The 25,470-nt window shown below is 40.7% G+C and overlaps 1 protein-coding gene across 1 annotated transcript; it reads right to left on the bottom strand.

The window, feature by feature from the left end:
- Nucleotides 1-17,445: 17,445 nt before the first annotated feature.
- On the bottom strand, nucleotides 17,446-21,006 carry LOC147899624 (uncharacterized). Its single transcript, XM_087377761.1, has 2 exons — nucleotides 18,294-21,006; nucleotides 17,446-18,186 (listed from the first exon to the last, which is right to left on the bottom strand). The coding sequence occupies exons 1-2, from the start codon at nucleotides 21,004-21,006 to the stop codon at nucleotides 17,801-17,803; spliced, it is 3,099 nt and encodes a 1,032-aa protein (XP_087233887.1). The 3' UTR covers nucleotides 17,446-17,800.
- Between the last annotated feature and the right edge of the window lie 4,464 nt (nucleotides 21,007-25,470).

The following is a 25,470-nucleotide window of genomic DNA, read 5'->3' as shown; positions in this document are numbered from 1 at the left end:
AAATGTATGCTTATGTAGTGTACTATTATGATTTCAAACATGAAATAAGGGCTTGGTTCAGGAAGTGGTGTCTGGTTCCTGTGCTCACAAGGCAAGGGGCTAAGAGGCACCATGACCTAGGACCAAGTTCCTTAGTTGTAGCGGACAACTGGCAGAAATATATGCTTATTTATTTTTTAAAAGTTTCTGTTGTGAATATGTAGCTAGCATTATTGTTTGGTATACATGATGTGATGTGATTATTCTTTTTTTAATAAGTTGATATCAATTTCATGTATGGTGGGCTATGATAAAGTTGTTCCATTTCTTAGATTTAGAACTATTTTTGAATGCTCTTTTGTTTTGATCCTACAAATGGTTTAGGGATGGAAGGATCTAAGCGTAAGGCGATTGATTTTGAGTTATCTAAAGGACAGCGGAAGTATGTCAATCAGGTCCTTCGAGATGAGCTTCTTGCAGAGATAAATAACATGAGTGCAAAGGAGATGGAGATGACCATAGAAAGCACTTCTAGATTGCATACTCTAAAGAGTAAAGTTGTTTTGAATACAAGGCGTCAAGTAGAACTAGATCCTAACAGGAAACACCTTGTAGGGATCACAAAATGGGACACTGATGTTATGCTATGGGTAGAGAGCAAGATTGGGAATGTCTTGGCCCGGTTTAATGAAGCATGCGCAAGGAATCCAACATTTGCAAATGATATTAATGAGGAAAAGATGCATTTATGGAATTCCTTTTGGGCTAAAAATAAGACAAAGGTTATAAAGTCGGATGTAAAAACCATACTAGCTGTAAGTTGGGAGAAAAAGTCAGCAATTGCTTTCGGAAGGGCGGAGGAAGTAGCAAAAGGAGAAGAAAGTGCAAGGATTTTGAATGGAAAAACACGAGAAGTACAAGGTAGTGATTCTCAAAAGCTACAGATTAGGGCAAGTCATATAAGCAATGTGTCCTTCATGATGTACATAACTGAAAATGAGATCCAAGTTGGTGAAAAGATAGGTTCTGGCACATATGGATTTGTCTACAAAGTACAACTCACAGGTGCTCCAGGATTATTACAGCATATATGCTATGCTGGAAAGCAATATAAGGGTGACATAGGGGATCGTACACGAGAGGCAAGGAAGGAGGCACAAATGCAAATTCGGCATCCTGTGCTTGTTCGTGTTATTGCAGCAACTCCAGAAGAGCCCTTATGGACTATCACACCATATTTTAATGGTGGTAGCTTGATGGACTTCATGAGAACTTTACCATATGAGCAAGGCAGGTTTAGGTGCTATGTTGACATAGTCCTAAAAAGAGGCAAAGAAATGAAGGCAAGGGCACAAGGAACATTGGAAGATGTATGCACAAGGGAGCAAATAGAGCAAATTAACTACTTTAGTTCAAATGTGCACCACATTATACATGCACTCATTGCTGGACTAGCAAGGTTACATAAGGGTCAATGGATTCATACAGACTTACATCCTAGTAACATTCTATTAGATTTCACAGCAAATGGTGCATGTAGAGTTGGCATAATTGATTGGGGGATGGCACTAGTTTCTTCAGAGACTAGAAAAGCTTTTAAGGATATGAAGAAGACACCTCTAGAGACTGACCAACAATTTACACAAAGGAAGCATAAGAAAGAGCAAGAGCATGCACGAAAGAAGTGGTTTGCACCTGAGCTTCAATGTTTTTCTAGGAGAGGTGTGTATAGCCCTCAGTCAGACATATATGCATTAGGATGGATAATTACAGAGATTATACAGTTTTGGGAAGATGCAATTGGGTATTTTGAACAGTCTCGCCACATGCCTGATAGTGCACTATTAAAGTGTATTAAAAAACATGCCTTTGAAAAGATGATGACTGAGAATTCTTTAGAGAGAATAGCACTTATGGATACCTATAGAATCCTATCAACATTTGGATGTAATGCAAGTCTAGCAATGCGACCCCTTGATGAGATGAATGTTGCTTTGAAGCTAGCAACATAGAAAATATACTCAGTCTACCTTTAAATGTTGCTTTGGATGTAATGCAAGTCTAGCAATGCAGCCCCTTGATGAGATGAATGTTGCTTTGAAGCTAGCAATATCTTGTTGTTGTATTCATGTGGTGGACTTATATTCATTTTGTATTCATATAGTAGATTTGTATGAAAATAAATTAAAGTATTTCTTCTCTTGGAAGGTGTGTTATACTTGATTTGCAACACACGTGAAGTGCACATAATTTTATAAGGATAAGAATTATTATGCTATTTTTTCAGCATGTGTTTAGAGAAAAGAAATTATGTTCTATTTTATGCTCAACTAATAAAGACATAATTTTTTAAACAGGTACTTATCATGGGAAGAAAGAAGAAAGTTCAAGCTCTAGAGAAAAATACAAAAATGACATCTTTCTTATTACCTTCCACATCATTGGGCACTAATCTAAACATGTTTACAACATCAAGTACACCAGAGAATTTACTCTCAAGTTCATCATCCATGAATCATGAAGCAATTTATGGGACTCCTGAACATGCTCCGGGCACAATGCATCATGCTAGAAATCAATGTTCTAGATCACTACTTAACGATGATAGTTTTAACAGGGATTTGAGTTTTCAAGTCTTGGAAGCAGGGAAGATAGGATCACAAAACTGTAATCAAGGGAATGCAATTGGAATTGAAAATTCATCAGCTGGCACATCATTGACAAATAATGAGGTAGTGGATTTAACTGGATTGGAAAGTGGAAAAATGTCAGAAACAGTATCATCAATGTCAACACCAACTAAAGAAGCCATTGATAATGCATCACAAGGTTGCAACTCTTCAAGTAAGCAGAAGAGAAAGAGAGCTTGGGATATTCGTAGGAATTTTCAAGAAGATTGGGTAGCCAAATATCCTTGGTTAGACATAGAACAAGTGGACACTGGGGATGCACCAAAGTGGGCCATTTGTAAAATATGCACATGGGCAAGGAAAAAGGAGGCACAGTTACAATTGAAGATTGATACAATTGAGAAGCATTGTGGGAAGGTTTACAAGACTGTAGAAGATACAAGTAATGAAAAGAAAGTGATCAAAGAATGGGACAAGGAAAATAACCGCCACTTAAAAAATGAGATTGAGTACAATAAATTCTTGCTTGCACAAGAGTCTAGCAGAAATAAAAGTGAAGGATCATTGAAAAAGCGTTGGGAATGTATCGATGATCAGGTTGATAGAGAAAAGATAGTGCAATTCTCAACTATCATGCAAATATTGAAGCAAGGCCACTCACTGATAGACTTCTCGGGTTACCAATCATATCTTCAATTTTTGGATGTTCCTAATTTGGCAAGCATGCATTGGTCAAGGAGTAGTGCAACAGATATGGCTAACCACATGAACCAAGTCATAATTGATGATTTAAAGCAGAGTTTTTTTCTGTGTCATTGGATGAGTACACAGCTGTGGATACTACATCGTGGTTGGGAATGCATTTGTACGTGGTGGAAAACAATAAGAGAAAACCATATTTTTTACATGTACACAAACTTGATTCACAATCCAATGCTAATAACTTAGTGCAAGTTTTGATCCAAGCTTTAAAAGAGTATGGAGGTGTGACAGAGTCTGAGATGGTCAAGAAACTTGTTTGTTTTGCATGTGATGGTGCTTCAGTCTTGCAAGGTTGTCGGAATGGTGTCTCTGTACAAATAGAAACAAAATATGCTCCTTACTGTGTTGGGATACATTGTATGGCTCATCGCACAAATCTCGCTTACAAAGTTGTGTCCACATTTCCATCAGTACAACGAATCGAGACGTTGGTTAAAAAAAGCTACTCTTACTTTTGCAAGAGTCCAAAAAGATACAATCAATTTAGAGTTATTGCAGAAGCAGTGGGTACAAAAGGGAGGAAGATTTTGAAGAGTGTGGATACTAGATGGATATCTTTGGTTCAGCCAGTGAAAAGATTATGGGATGAATACAGGACTTTGGTCTATTTAATGCACATGGAGGTAGAAGAAGAGGTTGAAAAGGCAGATATTTTGTATCATAAACTGACCAACATAGATTCGATATTGGGATTGTGTGGAATTATTCCACTTTTAGACAAAATGAATATGTTGAGTAAAATGTCGCAATCGAAGGATATTTATATCAATGAATATGTCAAGGCAATAAATCTCACTAATTTGAGTATAACAACAGCATACGATAAGAAGTCAAGCTCCAGTTTTCAAGACGAGAAATTGTTCAAAGATTGGAAAAGTTTAATAGACCTAGATGGGGATTCCTCACTTTTAACATGTGACCAGGAAGGATATGTTTGCCTTCGTGCAAACAATCAGATTTTCAGGATGACAAGAGAAAACAAACGACAGAAAAGACTACAATACATTAAAAAAGAGGCTTTTTTAAAGAAAGTACAAACGGTGAAAAATGCCCTTAGTGAAGTTGCAAGTGCAGTGGTAGATGAGATTAGAAGTAGGTTTCCACGAAATGACCTAATGGAAGCATTTACCATCCTATTTCCACATTTTTGGGTCAATGGATCTTATGAAAATATCAAAGCAGGTCTAAAGAATCATTTGGATGCTCTCAAAAAACATTTTGGACGGGACATTGACATGGACAATATAAAGTACAATGGTTTGTTGGATTTTGGAAAGCTTTATTCACAATCTTCCCTTTTTGGAGAAGTCATGCACCAGCAAAGTAATTTAATGGAAAATGTTCAAATGCAAGGTTCGATGGTTCGGCTTTGGAACGAGCTCTCTCGCAGTACATTCCTACAAGATAACATTTCTGAGTACTTTAAGCTTGCAAATTTATGTCAAACCTTTATTCTTGGCTCAGTTGAGGATGAAAGGTGTTTTAGTACTCTCGGTTACTTGAAAAATAAGCTTCGTAATAAGCTAGATGATAACTTAGATCTTAGCTTGAGATTATATTCTTGTTCTTATGATGTTAGTAGCTTTCCGTATGATAGAGCATTAGCACTTTGGAAGTCAAGCTGTAAAAGAAAAGGCTATAATTAGTTTTTTTGGACTATTTAAACTAGACTTTGAGAATTTTCTTCCCCCATTGGATTTGAAGGATATTCATTATCCTTAAACAATTTTATGTTTTGCATACTCTACAGTATCCTAAATGCTAGCTATTTCATGTATTTTGAAATTATGTAAAACGGAAGAGACAGAGTTTTTAATATATTTGTAAAAATTGAAAGTTTTTTAAATGTCCTAGAATATTTAGCCAAGTTTTGAAACAAAAATTATAACAAAAGATATAATTCGCCAATTCTTTGAAACTTTTAAAAATAATTTATGAAAAATTTCGCCAGTATATTATAATAATATATTTCTATACCTTCGATAAAAACATCCCTGATCACTAGTATCTCTTATCTTCTCTACAATTCAATCTTCCATGGACTCCACGTCTATATCCTCAACATAATTACAATGAAGGAAGAAATCCAAGCAGTCACAGATTATTTCTTTATAGTCTCTTTGGGAGGCCCTTATTGTTCTTTCAGCATCCCGATCAAATCGGCCATACCAAGTGATTTGATAACGTAGGTTGCTTAATAAGTCCAAGAGACCTTGTCGTGCTTTTATAATACATTGTAAAAGTCTTTCGCTCTCTACTATCTTCTGAGTCTCCTCCCTCTCTGTCCACCTCTGTGCATCGAATTCCTCTCTCTCCATTTGTGTCAGTGGACAGCCTTGACGAATTCTTGCGTCTCTCCTTGCTCCTTGGTCAGCATCCATTCTTTGAGACTGTCGATTCCAGACTCCACATCTCCGATGATGCCGAGGACATCCATGGTGGGTGGAGAGATGATAAATTAAGAGTGATGAACGAAGAATGTGCTTGTAGAAGGACTAGGATGGACAAAAGAAGGGAGTCTGATAATTATATTATTCTTGTCTTCAATCACTTTATTTTATAGATTTAAACCGATTCAAAATCTATCATCTCATGTGTCTCTCACATTTATGGTCTTTCATTTTTTACTTCACTCAATGGACAACTCACCTCTCTAAATTTATTAAATTGGTTTTACTTTTTTCAAAGTCTAACTTATTATATACAATAAATATCTCATGATGAGAATCTAATAATTATATCATTCTTGTGTTCCATCACTTTATTTTATAGATTTCAATGTACTCAAAATCTATAATCTCACATGTCTCGCATTATGGTCTTGCATCTGCAAGTCTAACTTATTATATATAAAAAATATCCCAGTCTAACTTATTATATTAAAAAAAATATCTCATGATGAGATTCTAATAATTATATCATTCTTGTGTTCCATCACTTTATTTTATAGATTTCAATGTACTCAAAATCTACCATCTCATGTCTCACATTACGGTCTTGCATCTGTTACTTCACACAATCTAGTAATTCTTTATTCTAAATCTTTCATCTCACATTATGAGTCTACAGTTCTATAAATCCCTCTCTAGTCATTCGTCTTTTACATCTCGCCCGTAGCACACACTTCTTCCACTTTGCTCTCCTTACCTTACTCCTCTCCTCAAGCTTACTCCTTCCATCTTGTGCCAGCAGCCTTACCTTTTCTCCTCAAGCATACTCCTTCCATCTTGCCTTAGCTCCTCTCGTTACCTTCCTCCTCTCATTTCCATGGATCTTTTTGAAGTAATCAATTCCGTTGAGCAAGCCATTAGCAGCACCAAACTATGAATTTTGCCATGAGAACTAGGGGAAGAGAGAGAAGAGAAAGTGAAATCCAACTCCATTAACCCAGTACGAGAAGGATGACTTTGCTTGTCAGAAGGGCTTAGAGGAGGAGAAAAAGAAAAATAAGTATGGCTACTAGTGAATTAGATAAATTGCAGTCAGATAGGAGAGAGCTGACAGACTTCCAAAGTGAGATATCTTCGCGAGTGGCTCGTTATGGAAGATTTCCACCCCAGGAAGCACAAGCCATTCAAAATAAACAAAGTGTTATACAGGAGAAAATTCATCAATCCCTACTTCTCTTTTGTAATTTTAACTACATCGATGAGGATGAGATGAGCTCAGCTCTTGAATGAGTTGAATTTAGGATAGAGAGAGAAAATAGATTTGCCTTCCAGTGAGAGGCTTATTGTAACTTTTGGTGTTTTTCAACACCTTTATGAATATTGTGAGAGTTTGCTACGTCTACTTGTAACTTTTGAAAGTGTTTCCTAAACACCATTATAAATATTAAGAGAGTTTACAACTACTGAATCTTATTTTTTTGTGTAACTTATCTCAGGCTTATTGTAACTTTTGGTATTTGTCAACACCTTTATAAATATTGTGAGAGTTTCCTTAATATTGTAGCTTTTGAAGGTGTCTATAACTTTTGAAGGTGTCTATTAACACCATTATAAATATTAAGGAGTTTGCAACTGCTGAATCTTATTTTTTTGTGTAACTTATCTAGGCTGCATTAAATTTAATAATTTTAGTTTCATCTCCTTTAAAAATATAAAAAAAATGCTTCTTTTTATGTTTTCATATGTGCTTTGAAGATTGGGTTTTTCTTAAATTTTATCCGAAAACTAGTCCAAAAGTATATGTAAAAATGAATTTGTACATTGACAAGTCCAAAAAGTGTTAAAGGCAAAGGGGATAGAGTAGATGGCAAAAGGTCATAGAATTTGCAATCATCTATGGCCATAACAAGCCAGGTAAAATCATTTGATGATCCATCAGAACTCTTGAGTCTTTACAAGAAGTAAGAGGAGAAGACAAAATATAATCTATATCATTAAGCTTAAGCTATGTTTTTTGTAAAGGGTATATAAAATTAACTGGATAGCCTTCCTCATCCATGACATAAATTTATTTACATTTATTTTAAAAAAGATATTTGGAAAGAAAAATTGTAGTTACAAGTAGAAAAACTCTCTCCTATCTCCAGGAGGCAAAAACCAATAAAATGCACAAACAACAACTTAATAAAAATCTACTTGAAATGACAAAAAAGCATCTGAGTTTTGTCAAGGAAACTTAATGTTTGATTTAGATAATCTACTATCTCCTCATGAAGAGCTCCTGCTCTCGATCCCTTTTTTATAGTAACCATGTTTCGAAATTTCCAAATGTGATAAATCACTAGTGCTCTCATCACTTAATAAGATTTTTATTTAACGTGGCTTTGCCTCCAATAATAGTGATTCTCAATGAAGTTTGGATATAAATTGAAAATCTCTCAAGCCATTTGTTGATCTTCCACCAAACACCTTTGGTAACTAATCAATGTTAGAATGCATGCAGATTAGTTGCTTTATTTGTCTTACACAATGGGCATAGTGGTGAAATCTTTGGGTAACTCCATTTAGCCACCCTGACCCTTATAGGCATCTTGCAAACTAAAAACCTCCATAGCATGAGATTAAGCTTAAATTAAAAGGTTGCCTTCTAGGCTCGAGACAACCTAGGGACAACCTACATCTCCAAATAGAAACACTATAATATGGGGCAATGATCAACAATCCAAGGCATGCTTTGCTCCCTAAAATCCTTGATAGAACAGCATTGTAAAGCCTTCCCTACAATAGTTGCAAAAACCCTTGAAGTATTGGAATTCCCTAAAAATTACATAAGTAGGCCAATCATCTCTAATTCTCTCCATAAGCTTTTGTAACAATTTGTTCTTACTAGTTGACAGGTGAAAGCGATCAAGACAGTGTCAATTGACAACCAATTATGTCCACCTTGATCCCAAATATTCCAAAAGATTATTAGTCCTATTTTAATGACTCTTCTCACTAACCTTGGTTGACTTTTTAATGAACCGAGGACCATCTTTTAGTCCCCAACCATAAATTCATAAAGATCTTCCCAAAGGTGTATCACCATGAAGGGAATGTAATCCTGTCTAGCAAACACTACCTACATTTGTTTCTAGCCTTGTCTAATCCTTGAAAGAATTTCATATTATGGAATCTTACTATGCACCTCAAAAAGAGTCAAGTCTTTCCATGGTTCACTCACACCTTGTGGACCATTCTTGGAAATCAAGAATCTAGCTATCTTCGCTCATGGTTGATTGCTACCCAATTTGAATAGCCATTTGAAACATAATGAATCACACTTTCCTTCCTTCCCTTCCAAGCTAATTCCATCTTCTCTTTTAAGCATTACCTTCCATCCCTTCCAAGCCAATTCCATCTTCTCTTTTAAGCATTACCTTCCTTCCCTTCCAAGCTAATTCCATCTTCTCTTTTAAGCATTACCTTCCATCCCTTCCAAGCCAATTCCACCCTATCTTTAAGCGTTAGCTTCAAGTCCCATGCAAATGCATTCCATTCGGATTTTTATTTGACTAATTAGGCCACATTTTTTGTTTGTGTATATGGTCAACATGACCATATACATGTTTTATTTTTAGGGCATGGCTAACATTTAATTAGTTGTGAATCTCCATTGGTAGCTATCTCTTTGCAACACTTTCTTATAGGCAATAAGAAATTGCCTAGATTTGTGTGCTTAAAGAGTAAATACCCATGCACTACCAAGTGAGTAGGAACCCTCAATTGCTCACCATTATTCTATATCTCCCATTATTGTATAGTTATGAATCTTGGACTCCAAGTGAGGCCAGGAAGAAGTTGGAAGAAAGAAAGGTTGTGCAAATGATGGATCCCCATCTTCTTGGTCTCCTCATCAAGAACTTATCCACCAATTGTAGTGAAGGAAATTGTGAATGCAGATCGTCAATATACTTGTAAAGAACACATGGATTTTAGGCCACCAATGCATATCATTTCCTCTAGCTCACCTAGGATACATATCACAGCAAGCTTCTCCATCTATACCCCCAACATTTACACCCACTTAAACTATATGCAATTTTTCGATCTCACGACTACAAAACCTTCACCTCATATGGGAAAATGGAAAATCAAGCCCTAGAGCTCAAGAAAAGTTGTATATATGTACGATTATGGCATGTTGTTGTTTTAAATAGCGAGAGGCCAAAAGAATATTCAGATAAATTGTGATCCACTGACTCTAGGCATGTCTAAAAAGATGTTGGAAGAAGGGAGCACCTTCTTGCCAGAAGGGAACATGGTGCAAATGATGGATCCCCATGTTCTTCATCGTTCTCATCAAGAAATTATCCACCAACAAGAACACTTGGATGTTTTTAGACCACCCACACATAAAATTGTCCTCTAGATCACCCCCTTCACTGACTAGCACCTAGGATACATATTAAAGAAGGATTCTCCATCTATAGCCACATCTAGTATTTCATTCCTATGCTTTGTTTAAGGCAACTCTATCATCAAACTTACAATATGTTGAAATATATGCTAGAATTCTGCTAGAGACATTTATCCATAGGGATGCGACCTTTCATGGATAAGATGACAAGAAACCGCCACATTCAACTTTATATTCATGTCATGTTCAATAAATACTATGTAGATGAACATCATACTAATGTTGTATATACACATTGCCATGTAGGTGTCCAATCCAACATGAGAATCATCTATAGAACGAGCATCGAGCAACCCATCAAAGGTAATATTTTGCATCTGAACTAAGCAAAGAAATTATCTATAGAAAGAGCACACGAGAAATTCATCAAAGGTAATATTTCTGCATCTGAACTAAGCAAAGCATAACCAAAAGCTGAGCAAAAAGGTAGAGCTGAAACCAAAGCTGGTGAGAGTTATTTTATAAATAACCAAAGAGGAAGTGTGCCACCTCTCCCCATACATCTCGTATGGCTTCTTCTTTTTTGCAACTTTTTTATTGTACAAAGTTCTTCCTTTTTCACTTTCTTAATTTCTAAAATTTTATTATTTCATGTTTTTTGAAAGGGAATGGGCTTCCTATTCATGATGCTTCCTATTCGGGATTTAATATGTAGAGTTTTGTATTTAGAACACATCCAAACTTAAATCCTATAAACTTAGATTTTACCTAACCATCCCTCTCTTTTTGTATGCATGTTCTTGATGGTGAGTGAGATCTAGGTAAATATCTTCAAAGTTTTAATTCCTTTCTTAAAGCCTTAGCAAGTCTATCAATCTTTAAAACTGGAAGCACTCTATCAACAAAAGGAACCTTTTCCAACCACACCGTGAAATCAGGAGGGGCATCTCCCACCAATGATCTTCCTCCTTTCCAATCCGCTTAAGCAAGTTTACTCTTCTAGATCAAAACACCTTGCCTGGCCACTTTTAAACCCCCAACTTGAAATCCCCTTCAAAAAACATGACATCTTGCCATCTAATATCCTTACCTCTCAATCTTGTAGTACCACTCAGAGAAAGCCACCATCGAACTAGTATTGACCAAGGTTGAGCAAAACTAAGCTGCGCCACCCATGTGGTACACAATCTTCTTGACTTATCTTCCAATACCAAACCTCCCAATTTTGTTGGCGGTATAATCATATTCCAACTAAGGACATTCTGGTATTGTTTCCATAGAGAATCCCAAATAATCTTCTCTAGCTTGATCACCAAAGATTTAGAAAACCTTATCTCACTAAACACACATCTAGTAGTGCAAAGGAAAGTATATATTTAGCTACTGGCAACCACCCCAAAAATAGAGGTTCTTATGATTCCATTTACCAAATTTATCCTCAATTTTCCTCTTGAACCACTCTCAAATCTCTATTTCATAGTGATCCCAATCCCCATCGAGCATCCTAAATATCTAATTATTTCTCCGCATTGCACCCATTTGAACTAAAAAATGTCAGTCCAACTTGGACGATTGTTCCAGCCAATCCGCAAAGAAGTTTTTTCATTATCATGTATCCTTGAATGTAAGACTGTAAAAAGTTCTTCATAGACCAACCTCGATCATGATGTTGTTGTTACCAGCAAGATATTAGGTACAGTTATCAAGTAATGGCAAGCCTTTGATGCTACTTCTATCCTAGCATGTCCTATCTTAATCTAACTTAGCAATGGTTCAGTAATCACTGTGAACAAAAGAGGTGCAATCAGGCATCCCTAGCTGACAAAGCGCTTGAGCTCAAATCTCTTGTGCAGGTATCCATTCATCATCAACAATGTCGTCGAAGAATAGTGAGAAGCATATTTATTTTTTAGACAAATCCACCCCCAATTCCCAGCTTTTCAAGAGTTTTCAAGATAAACTCTCAACTGACACGATCATATGGCTTTTCAAGATCTATATTAATCAGCATGAATTTATTTGTTCTGAGAAAGTGCATAATCAAAAAAACGAATGGTGTTAAGAACTGCCTCATGTATATGAATAAACCAAATCTCTTTCAAGTGTATGAACTGAGCCAGCAAGAACTTAATTCTTCTAGTAAAGATTTTCGTGGAAGATGAGTTTTATTGTCCCATTGTTAAAATACCACACGATTTCCAATTGGAAACCAAGCTACCGAGTACTGCAGTTAGGTTTTTTCCTCGGCAATCCTAATAATGTCGATAGAATGTAATTGGGACTCCATTTGGATTGGGAGATTTGCCCTTGGCCATCTCAACTATTGTAGCAATTCTACTAATATTGATAGAACTCAACTGGGCCTCCATATGGCTCGGGTCAAATAATGTAGCAATCCTAATAATTTTGTTAAAACTCAACTCGAACTCCTTCTAGATGGGGGCTTTTCCCTTGGCCATCTCAAATACTATAGCCTTTAGCTCATGCTCATAAATTGATCTTTGAAGCATAAACACCTCATGCAGCACAAAAACCTCATGCAAATGCTCCAAGAATCTATTAATTCTGTCATCATAATTTGCAACCCTTTCTGGATCCAATCCTTCAATGCATGCTAAGTATTTGGATAGCTCACAAGCAATCTCATCTACATCAGTTAGCTCACGACTATTACTATCGGATCAAAACATTGATCTATTCATGCTGCATTTTATCCTTAGCAACTTTGAAAAACAAATTTGATAGGCAATCTCCTTACATGATCCATCTTGTTGGCAACTGAATCTGGGTAGCCCTGCTCTTGTAAACCTCAAGATTTCAAAAAATTTCCTCCAAAGTGCATCTCAACATTGATAAAGCAATTTTCATATCTATCACATTCTGCCAACAACTTGTGAAGTCTTCTAAACTAGGCATTCGCTCGACCCCTCTCTTGAAAACTACCTTCATATCCTCCATGCATTTTTGCCACTGATCTAGAACATCCGTGCTAGATTTTTTTGCTGTTGCCTATCCATTCTTCACTTACATGTCAACATCTGGGGCTCCAAGCAAGCTAACATTAATGTTATATGGATTGGGTCCACAAACTGGAGGTTTGAGTTTTGCAAAATCAAAGAAAACATAATTGGAAGATGATTTGATGCTAAGAATTGACATATCGCTTCTGCCTTATCTCCTGGGTCCATCCATCTCCCCTGTAATGAAAGCTAGAACTAGTCCAATTGTTCCATGTGGGTGCATTAGCATTATTGGAAAGGTGGTTGATAGGCCCAATCAATAAGCTCACAAGCATCAACAATGTCTGTCTCCCTTACTATCTGATTCCAATCGCCAAAAGCAAGGTCCAATCTCTCTGACAACTGCTAAGCTAAATCACTCCACAAGTGGTGTCAATCTGTTGGCAAACATGGGGCATACACTGATCTCAACACCCCTCCTTGAATGTTAAGATCAACAACTACGAACTTGCCATCCAGATCTTCACCAAGAAGTTGACAATTAGTCATTGACTTAACCGTAGTGATAGTCCCTGTACAAGGACAACTCCTAAATGTCTCGTAACCAAGTCTTCTAGGAAGTCTTTCAGGGTTGTTTCCAACCTTGATTTTTGTAACCCAAGGATATCAGGTTTATTTTAAAAAATCAGTTTCATGCACATCTTACAATTCCACATGGAGCACATGCCTTGAATGTTCCAACTAACTGCCCTAACTGTAGTTCCTCTCCCCATCTTATTCATTAGTTGGGATGAAGTCCTCTTCAAACTAGGCTTCGAACGAGGCATATAAGTTAGTAAATGACCCCCTTCTCACACAGGCCAACTTCTTAATGGAGAATACTAATTTATTCTTACCTCCAGGTCATTAGTGTCGCTTCTCTCTTGACCGCAAGCACTCCCATTGCCAATATGGCCACCATTGATTGTCGCTGCGGTGTCTCCATGTGCTAGTCTCCCGATCTTTACTCTCTTTGGGGATTCTCCCCATCTGCCGAACTTGTTCTACTACCGTAAGGGAGTACATACAAATTGATGAATTTCCTAGAGGTTGAATGCAAATGTCTTCATCCGTAGCTCCTCCATTATCCTGCTTGTTCCCTTGACCGAGGTGGGAACTGGATTATCATTAGGTGTCTTAGTTTTATATGCTTCTCCACCATTAGCTTCACCCTGAGCTTTTGATGATAGGACATTCTTTTGCATAGTGCCCCGACCCATTGCAAACATTACATGAAACTAAAAAATCTATCGAATATGACCTCCACTATGATCTACCTTTTGTTGGTAGGAAATTCTTTTGCATAGTGCCCCGACCCATTGCAAACATAACATGAAACTAAAAAATCTAGCGAATATGACCTCCACTGTGATCTACCATTTGTTTGGCAATTTAAGCTCCAACACCTCAACTATGTCCTTTTTCTTGTCCCAAAGAATGCAAGCCCAAGGTATTGATTTCTTAACATCAGGTGGTGGCACATATAGCACTGCGCCAAGTACATATGCAATCTTATCTACTTCCAAATGAAACAAGTCATTAAAGATCATGAAAGTGAACCCCCAGAGAATCTCACTTTTAACTAAGTTAGCAAGGGAGAACGAAGAATTGTGTGCACAAAACCAACTGCACTCACAAGAATTCAAGCTCTCTCAAGAGTTTGTGCTAAACCACCACCCTCTTCAAATAAATTGAAACTCCACAAGATTACATCAAGGCTGGTAGGTATCCATCACGCACTGCTCAAATTCATCTTCAGACCAAATCTTCCCCATGAAGAAGAAGAAAAATTCACAATCGTGCATCCTAGAATACTTCTTACACAAACTATATGGGTTGATTGGTACATTATCTTTAACCGTCTTCTTTGGTGTGGCTTTTGCTACTAGAGCTGCATGTTTGCGAGTGTTAAGAACTTCCAAATCTCTTGCCAGAACACTGCATGGTGATAATATCATCGACCTTAGTTTTATGTCCTCCTTTCCTCGCCATCTTTGTGTATGAAGTCCCATTGCAAGTCACAACTAAGTCTCTATGACAATTCCTCATGTCATTCTGCATCTAATCATCGCATCAACATGTGATGGATGTCGATTAGATGGCATGCATGATAATCGCAAAGCTTCCATCAATATTTTAACTTTTGCTCTCTTTTTGTTTTCCTTGTTGAGATAATCATACAACTCCACTCCTCTATATTTTCAATAATAGGTGGACCATAAACCACAACCTCTAGTGCGATGTCCGTAGCAATACATCAAAGAGTTGCCATAACACTACGTCCGAAGCAATATTCATAACACAATGCCCAATGCATTAGCCCTTAAGACAATGCTCAATGCATTAGCATTAACGTGGCTCCCGATGCATTAGCCCCATGTACCTATACAAAATTGTGTGAGTGCACATGAACTAACAACTAGGTAGGGACTAACTATATGTTTATTTGTTGGAAATTCATAGGACAACTAGGACCTAGTCATCACCTCTAGGCCTCATGTTGATTTTGATTGGATCTACCTATATGTACGAAGATGTACATATGCAAGTGAGTGCTGCATGTGATAATCTCATGCAAATTTCTTTAAGATTCAAGACTCTCCCACATCTTTGGTTTTGTCAAGGATGGCTTGCACTATGTCATGGAGGATTTGTGACTTTTTAGTAACACTTAGTTTACTTCCATTGATTGTCAATGTGAAATGGACTCCCATCAAGTGTTTCTAGCAACAGGAGTTCCAATGGGATTTATTTTTTTAACTCAATAAGAATCCCTTAACCTAGACATTTGAGCATACCCTTACCGAAGAACGTACCTTGAGTGGAGCCACAAGAGGAGCACTCGAGTGTTACTTCCATTGATTGTCAATGTGAAATGGACTCCCATCAAGTGTTTCTAGTGGCAGGAGTTCCAATGGGATTTATTTATTTTACTCAATAAGAATCCCTTAACCTAGACATTTGAGCATACCCTTAACGAAGAAAGTACCATGAGTGGAGCCACAATAAGGATACTTGTTCCAAGACTATTACAACCCCTGTGTTCGTACAATGGGATTTATTTACTTTACTCAATAAGAATCCCTTAACCTAGACGTTTGAGCATACCCTTAACGAAGAAAGTACCTTGAGTGGAGCCACAAGAAGGATACTTGTTCCAAGACTACTACAACCCCTGTGTTCGTACACATATAGATCATGGACATGGAAGTTTCCTATTCTTCAATTGGCCAAATTCTTTATCTCATAGCTTTCTTCACAACACCATGGTGTAGAGAGATTTGGCCATGTAGCCAAGTATTATCCTGAGTAATCCCAACTAATCTAATCCCCTCAAATCTAAACATTTAGAGTTTAGTCCAATAGTTTGTTGTTATGTGGCACAAACAACTTTGATTTTAATATTTGATTTGTTTCGCTTCTCAGTGCTTTCTTGTCGAGCCTCGACTTTCATACTCTTCAACAACTAACTAAGTACTTTGAAAAAGAGGCTGTGCTATCTAAATGTCTAAAAGCTTGCGCAATCCTTCATACAATTGCTTGTACATCTTAGATCTAGATATCGCCTATTACCGACTTCTACATTAGTGACAATTAGAAGCTAAATGTACAATGTCCAAATAACAAATGCAACATGTTCAAATTTCTCTAAAAGGTAATTGCTTCTAAACTAGAAATTTGTGTATAGTTGTGGACTACACAAAGAGAGTAGTTTCTTCCATAGAAGGATAGATGTGAGGGCAAAGAAGAAATTCAAAATCAAATAACCAAAAAAATCTTAGTTTCTTCCATAGAAGGATAGATGTGAGGGCAAAGAAGAAATTCAAAATCAAATAACCAACGCATAGACTCAAATTCATTAAAGTGACATGATTCAATTACAAAGGTAATATTTTACAATTAAGGTCTAAGATTCAAGAATTTCAAAGAATTAGAAAACAAATTGAGGAAAACCTCAATGAAGAGGACCAAAATTCCAGGACCGCACACCCCCCCCCCCCCCCCCAAAGGACCAAAGTTCCAAAGATCTATAATGCATGTACAAAACACTAGTCATTAAGCCTAATCTTGCAGACCTTGTTGAGACTAATCAGCAAACTTGTATTCCAAAAATAGTGAATGCAAGAGAGATGCTCAAAACAACTTTGAATGGAAACTTAGAAACCAACGAGTTATTGATTGACGTCTGGGCACTTACTGCTTGGGCCTCACATCCAAACAACACTACCTTTCATTTGAGCGAGTAACCCAATATAGAAATTCGGAAAATAAATTTAAGAGTAGCCTTGAAACGAAATTTAATAGTAGCCTTGACAGCCATAGTCCAAGTAAAACAAGGGTGTAATTTTTGTGTTCTGATTATTGTGATTCGTTTGTACGTACAACATTGGGATCTTGCATAGCCAATGCATGCAAAACTTGTATTGCAGAACGGGCAACAAAATGCTGGCAGAGAACTTTACATCAGGGAGAGAGCATACATGTTACTGTGAAGCAAGGAGCCTAACCGAAGCTAAGCACATCCTTGGTACTGAGTTTCCCATACTGAGCTCCCAAACCCCAAGGAACCAACCAAAACTAGGCAGCACATGTAGGACAAGGAATGCTCCCAAAAAAACAGATTGCTCCTTCAGAACGTAGCTATATAGATATAAGATCAGGAGGACTAGTTGCTATCATTCCACCACTTCTGCTTTCTTTCACTTTGGGAATATCAGTCAGCATTTGGACCACCTCACGTAGAGTTGGCCGTTGATCAGGAACGTCAACCAAACAAAGTAACGCCACCTTGAGAAGAAGCATGACTTCTTGCATTTTCTTAGATCCCTCCGTCACCCTCATCCTTGCGTCGAGCACCTCCAAGGTTCCTTCTCTAGTTTGCACTTTCTTCCTCACCCATCTCGCAATGTCTATACAATCACCATACTCGGGTTCGATAGGCCTGCGACCACTGAGAAGCTCCAGCAGAACAATACCAAAGCTGTATATGTCGCTCTTCTCGTTCACCTTAAGCGTGTAAGCGTACTCTGCATCAGACACAAAATTTAGTCGAGGTGATAAAGCGGTACAAATCCTGTATTTCTCGAAGACAGCGCAGACGAGGAAAGAGTTCGCATGCTGCTGTAGGACTCACCTGGAGCAATGTAGCCATAAGAACCCGCAACTGAGGACATCGATTCGGACTTTCCTGAGTCTAGCAGGGCTCTTGCTAATCCAAAGTCTGCCACATGAGCTTCGTAATTGGAATCCAACAGTATATTGTTGGACTTAACGTCCCGATGCACGATGAGAGGAGAACAATCATGATGAAGATAGCAGAGCCCCTTGGCAGCTTCAGTAGCAATCCTATACCTCGTAGTCCAGCTCAGAGAACCGCCCCTCGGTCCATGAAGCACCTCACCTAGGCTTCCGTTAGGCATGTACTCGTACACAAGAAGATTCGTATCATGATTAGAGCAACAGCCGAGCAATCTAACGATGTGCCGATGCCTGATGTTACCAAGCGTTTGGATTTCAGCTGAAAACCCGTAGTCATATTTGCTGGAGGTTTTACAGAATGCTTGAAGCCGCTTCACTGCAACCATTTGCCCATTCGGCATGCATCCCTTATATACCGTTCCTGACCCGCCCTTGCCGATGATGTTGTCATCGTTCAAACAATCCAGCACATTGCTGGCGGAAAAATCCAGCCTTTCAAAAGCGGTCAGCTTCCAAGTCTTTTTCATCCGATACATTTTGAAACGAGACCACCCCTTTTGGAATGGAAAGCAGATTAACTGCATGTCACGTTCGTTGCGTAGCGCACAAACGATAGGACTAATACAAAGGAGAACCGCACAAACCAGACCCAGGACTAGTAAAGCAAGCCCTATGCGTGAGAGGGACTTCTTGTGTTCCGATCCTCGTTCTGCACTTGAAACATCAGGCAGCTGAGACGCATTCTCCGCTCTGCAGTTAAGCGGCACCTGCTTGCCGCAGAGGCTGGGATTTCCAAGGAATGAGCTTGCGTTAAAATTTGCGAATTGGCCTTTAACAGGAATCAACCCTGACAAGTTGTTGTATGAGAAGTCGACTACCGTCAGGGTAGCCATACTCTGAAGGGACGATGGAATGGATCCGTTCAAACGGTTCCTAGAAACGTTCAAGGTCTCGAGGACGATGAGGCTAGAGAGGTTGGGAAGGATTTCTCCTTGAAGCTGGTTGCGACTGAGGTCAAGCGAAACCAATGCCTCGCAGTCGGTTAGCGAAGCTGTGATAGGACCGTCGAGTTGATTATCGCTCAAGTCGAGCTTAGAGAGGCTCTTCAAACGCCCGATCTCCGCAGGAATGCTCCCGGTGAGGCTGTTTCCCGAAAGGTCTAGGTCCACTAACTGTGACAGGTTACCAATGCTAGAAGGCAAGCGGCCGCTGAGGAGATTGTTAGATATATCTAAGCTGCCAAGCCTGGAGCCGGGAGCGAAATTGTTGGGCAAAGTACCAGTAAGGCGATTGAACTGCAACTCCAGAAAGTTCAGTGAAGGTTGCGCGAGCAGGCCGGGGGGCAAGGGTCCGCTGAGCTGATTCTGGCCAAGGCGTAGGCGATTGAGCTTGGGGCAATCGCCAAGGCCAACAGGAATCCCACCGGAGAAGTGATTATTCAACAGGATGAGACTATTCAGGTTGCCACCATAGCAGACGTCGGGGGGGATAGGACCGTGAAGAGAGTTGGAAGAGAGGTCGAGCTCGAGGAGCTGGCCATTGGCGCCGAGCTGCTGGGGGACAGTGCCAGTAAGGTTATTCTCCCAGAGTTTGAGGACCTGGAGGCGGGGGAGGAGGCCGAGGGAGTGGGGGATGCCGCCATGGAGGAAGTTGAGGAAGAGGTTGAGGAGCTCGAGGCGGTGAAGGGAGGCGAATTCGAGGGGGATACGACCGGAGAGGTGATTGTTGGAGAGGTCGAGCGATTTAAGATTGGAGAGGTTGGCGAGGGAGGAGGGGATGGAGCCAGAAAGGGCGTTGGTTTGCAGGAAGAGCGAGTCGAGGTTGGAGAGCGAGCCGAGCTCGATTGGGATGGAGCCATTTAGGGAGCTGCTCGAGAGATCCAAACGAACAAGCTGGGAGAGACGACCCAATTCGACGGGAATTCCTCCGTCGAACTGATTGAAATAGCCCATGTACAAATACTGCAGATTGCCCAGGTTCCCCAACTCCGGCGGTATCCGGCCTGCGAGTGCGTTTCCGGCAATATCTAAGTACGTCAAGCCCTCCATGTTGCCGTACTGCGGGTGAATCCCTCCGCTGAAGAAATTGCCCCCCAAATGCAGGTGCTTCAGATTCATCAGCTGGCTCAACTCCAACGGGAGCTCGCCGGAGAAATTGTTGTTGAAGGCGTCGAGGACTTCGAGGGAGGTGAGCTGCGAGAAGTTGCGGGGGAAAGTGCCGGAGAAACAGTTGTTGGAAATGTTTAGGAAACGGAGATTTGGGATGTACGTGAGCGCCGTCGGTAGATTGCCGGATAGATTGTTCGCCGCCACTGATAGATTCTGGAGGTTGGATAGATTTGCGATGGACGGCGAGAGGGTGCCGGAGAGATTGAAGCCGGAGAGATCTAATTCGACGACGGTTGTCCCATTACACTTGACTCCTGTCCACCCGCAAGGTGTCGTAAATTCCTCCGTCGCCATCGCCGGCAGCCAGTCGTTTATCCGGCCTTCTTCGTCCCTCAGTGACGCCTTCACCTTCAGTAGCGCCTCCCCCTCCCCCGACATCGCCGCCCTTGCTCCGCCCCCGCTCCCCCATATCGCCACCACTACCGCCACCCACACCCACCACCATGCCGTCGCCTGCCTCCTCCCTCCCCTCGCCTCCATCACTTCCGCCGCACCACACTCCCCCTTCCCTCCGCAACTGCCTCACCCACTCTCCGTCCCGCACTTTCACTTCTGTATCAGACTTTTTCCTCCTTCCACACCCCACCTTCGTCTCTCAGCAATACCTCACTCGCGCTCAGTCTCCCCCCAGTAGCGCATATCAGACGTACCACCCTCCCGAATCACTCGCACAGAACACAATATATTCTCTCATACACACTTTTGCATGCTCCCCAACCCCCGCCGGCCAAATGCAGCTACGGAACCTTGCTCGATAGTGCACAACATCATCCAGCAGCACAAACTAGCTCTGAATATCAGTTTAACTCTGAATAACCTGCCGCCCTAAATACCACCACACCCCCCCCCCCCTTCTCAGGCTCAACTCACACGGGACGCCGCCGATCGATTGTCTACCCTTGCAACTACAACAAGCTCTCTCTCCCGTCTGTCCCTACTACTCATACCTCCGCCACAAAGCTCACACAGCACATCTCTCTCTCTCTGTCAGTAAGACCCTATGCTCTTGCTCCACTCATTGCCTCGTGCTCTCCACACTCTGCAATGCAGGCAGAAGAAACTTTGCTTGAAGCCCGCTTGCATAGGCTCATCGGCTCATTTGTAGCGCGAGCTGGATGGCTGTGCGCGATTGTCGTTGTCCCATTGCCCCTCGCTTTAACGCTCTGGCAACAGGCCTGCGAACTTGCAAGCCACTGTGGTGAGACGAAGATGCGAAGTGGAGCTTTTTAGTGGAGCCGTACGCGCACGCGCGTGGGTTGAGGTGGCAAGGCGGGCCCATCATCAAGGGCGGCCACGGAGGCGGGCGCCACTGTAAAAAAGGGTGTCGCAAGGTGGGCCCGGGGGCCTTTTGCCCTAGAACCGGCGGCTGTCTTAGCCCGTAGGTGCGCGGGCCCCTACCTGCGCACTGGGGTGCCACGTACGACAAGGCAGTAACGAAGTTGAGTTTAAAACTTTAAATGGATTCCGTGACTCGAACGGAAAAGGGCAGCGGCGACTTCACCCCATCTCGTCCGGTTAAACCGGCATAGTCAAAACCTCTGATGCCCCCACTCACTCTGCCGGAAGATTCCGATTCCCATGCAAAACTACCTTTTCCTAAAATGCCATTTCAACTACGGTTCCCGATTCCCTCCCCTCTACCGGCACGCCTTCCTATGTCGGATTTATCGCACTGAACAGTGAACCCAATCCAAAGTGGCCCAATGCCCTTTTGAAATTTGCCATTAAAAATTGTCTTCGTCCTGGCAAAACCAGATTTTGGGTCATCTACATAATTATCCCTCCGAGAGTAACCAGCTCAACATTTGTTTCGCCACCTCCTCTATTTTCAGCACTTCCCACATGGGCTACTAGCACGGACTCTGAAATTGTAACATGAATTTGCAAATGTCCCCATGAATTGATAGGCTTGCTATCTAGAATCGACCAAGATTGAAGTCAAGAATTGGACTGAGCAACATTTCAACGCTAAAGTAAGAGACATGAATAGTCAATAACTCCCAGTCCACTCACTCAATTGCGATGGCGGTTTCAACATTTGGGTCCTCAACCTCATCCCTGGAGGCCTCCAGGGATTCATTCCAACATTCGTGCTCAATTTGCAAAAAACAAATGAAAACAATAGTGCAATAAACCCGAATTTATCATATCAAATGCCTTTGACAACTAGATTGCACTTGAACAAATTCTTATCAACCCACGTGTGAACTTATGGGGGTGTGAGCACCTACCCTGCACCCCGCTATGCAAAAATAGCTTATACGAACTAGAGGGGCAGAGAGTCCAAGCCGATGCATCGGAAGAGAATGATTATTACACTTCACAAAAATGATACCATTTTGATGTTTCTGAGCCAAGATGAGGAAGAGGAGATATGGTTATTCAGTTCTATAATACCTATACGCAATCGATCCATCTTAGGTTTTGAAGAGGTGACAAGATTTATGTCCCAAAAAGGACTAATCATGGTAGTGGATCTAATGAGAGTGGACATACTAGCGGAGGGACTATTATTGGTAGGCATAGAGGAGGTGGTTATAGATGACAATATCGTGAAATCGATTTTCAACAAAAGAAAAAGATGTTGTTAGAAGAGTGGCAAGTGTCGAGTATGACCCCAATCGCTATGCATACAAATGTCTCATGAATTATGTAGATGGTAAGAAACATTCTTTACATACTTGAGGGGTCGGAATCGACAACATTGCAGTATCCAACCCCAAAACATCTATTTCAAGTGGAAATGCCCTACCTTTGAGTGTGACTCGAATAAGCAGCGTCGTAGCACTAGCCCAAAGTTCTTGATTTTCATGATTCTAGCCCAACGATCCACCGTTCTTGTCAAATTTTTGGCCAATGAAGATAAAGTTGAGGGTCTTTATCAATGCTTGAGCTTGACTTCAATCACTTCATCAATTGCCTTGAGCTTGGCAATTCAAGGCAAGGATGCAAAAATGCAAGAAAAATCATGGGTGGAATTAGCAATGCCACTACCTAACTATCCCCACTAGCATTGATGTGGGAGGCACTCTTAGTGCATTTCCCCGTGTGGGCGTGGGTTACCAGGGCTAGCCTAGCCCCACTAGCAACCCAAAAGTGTGTGTTCCCACCTTCATCTCAATGCTGAATGTAGCATTGAGCTGCTAGCTCAGCAAGGCTATTTAGAGCTATATGCCAAAAGGTCAAGGCTTCCCACAAGAAAGCGGCAGGCTTACTTATGCCATTGCCAATCCCCAACGGTCCTTTTCAAACATAGGTATGGATTTCGTGGGACCACTTCTAGCTTCCGCAAGTACGCATAATACTCAATGTCTTACTGTTGTTTATCGCTTTAGTAAATATTGTATGCTTATTTCTTGCAAACAAACGGCCAGCATTGAAGATGTAGCTCGTTTGTTTATCAAGTATTGGTATCCCAGTGGAGGGTTGCCAAAGACCATCACATCCGATAGGGACTCCAAGTTTATTTGCTTGCGAGTATCTTTGTCAAGTCCCTTCGTCTGCTCATACTAGAAGATTGCCACAATTCTATAAATCTTCAGCGCTTTGCTTCTCCTTTGCTTTTTGTGGATGTTCCTTTTGCTTTGAAGCCCAATATTATTGATCTTCTCCTATTGCATGGCCATTTAAGAATTGATCTTCTACCATTGCATGACCATCCATACTCTGCAAGTTCCTTCAACTAGAAAACATGCAAGTAGCTAAGTGGAGGGTCCTTACATGCTCCATGCCATTCCTTGAAATAGTATGCAAAATCCCTGACAAGCTTCATAAATGTCATTTTCAACTCAATAAAGCTTTCATGGGGACGCTTGAATGCTAGGTTCCACTAAGCGTTGCACTGCTCAATTTTTAGTAGTGTGAGCAGCATGGGGAGGTATGGATCAGGATCCTAATGAAACGATTAGAAAAGTGGGGAGGCCGCCAGAGATGGCCTTATTATCCTGGAACATGCGGGGCACATGTTCCAAATGGAAGAAACTGGTAGTTAAGAGGCTGTTAACTAGGTTCAAACCCACGATCCTAGCCCTCCAGGAACTCAAGACAGGTGATGACAACATGGAAGGCATGCAACACCTTGGTTACCAAGTGTTATGCAAATGACCCCCCCCTAGCAAAGGGTGTACTGTGATTCTGGCCAGAAGGGATGTTCAGATCACGTCCACCCTCAAGGATGACAGAGGTGAGTTCTTGGCAACAGATGTGCACATCGGTGAGGACTCCTTCGTTATTATTATCTCAATTTACGCTCCCAACATCTCACCTCAAAGAGCCAACCTATTGGAAAGACTGGAGCAAGTGGTGGCAAACAAGCAAGTGATGTATCAGTGACTAGAACAGGCTACTGAGCTTGATAGACAAGTCCCATCAAAGCATGTTTATGCCCTCTCAAGAGTGCTTGGCATGGGACTCCTTCGTCAGCACCGGGGATTTCATCGACTAGACGGAACTCAATGGTTTGGCTCATCTAAAGACTTTCACCTAGTAGAATAGGCATGGCGACGACTCCTAACAAAGTTGCAAGACTTGAACGAATTTATTTCTCTTCGAAAGGTTGGTGGATCAATCCAAGATGTCAAGGCCAGGTAATCGCCGATACCACTGATTCAGACCACCTCCCCCTGTTGGTTCATTTTGATTTAGCAAGGATTAAGAGTGGTAACAAAAGCCATGTTCCTTTTAAGCTTAACACTAATTTCCTAGGAAGGATAGATTTTGATGAAGCTATCTGACAAGCTTGGATGGGGAAAGCTATGGAGCTCTAAAATCCTATGCGCAGATGGACTGCTTGCTTATGGGTGGTTACTAAGGTTGCTAAGGACTATGGCAAGAAAAAGGCTAAGGCAAGAAAGATAGATGAAGAAAATGCAACTTGGGCCAGGTGCTCTATACCACAGGCCCTACAAGATTCTCTGAAAGATGATGTCCTGTATTCGCTACTCA

The sequence above is a fragment of the Dipteris shenzhenensis genome, chromosome 8, assembly GCF_047967505.1.
Source record: "Dipteris shenzhenensis isolate YYH24624 ecotype China chromosome 8, Dip_SZ_1.0, whole genome shotgun sequence".
Lineage (NCBI taxonomy): Eukaryota > Viridiplantae > Streptophyta > Polypodiopsida > Gleicheniales > Dipteridaceae > Dipteris > Dipteris shenzhenensis.
Note: the sequence above shows the minus strand (reverse complement) of the source record. Positions and strands in the feature narration are given on the sequence as shown.

Bases quoted from the DNA above. Each gene is read 5' to 3' on its own strand.
- LOC147899624 (XM_087377761.1), bottom strand. From the start codon at position 21,006: ATGGAGGCGAGGGGAGGGAGGAGGCAGGCGACGGCATGGTGGTGGGTG. The intron at 18,187-18,293 runs GTGAGTCCTACA...TGTCTGATGCAG, and splicing joins TTATGGCTACATTGCTCCAG to AGTACGCTTACACGCTTAAG.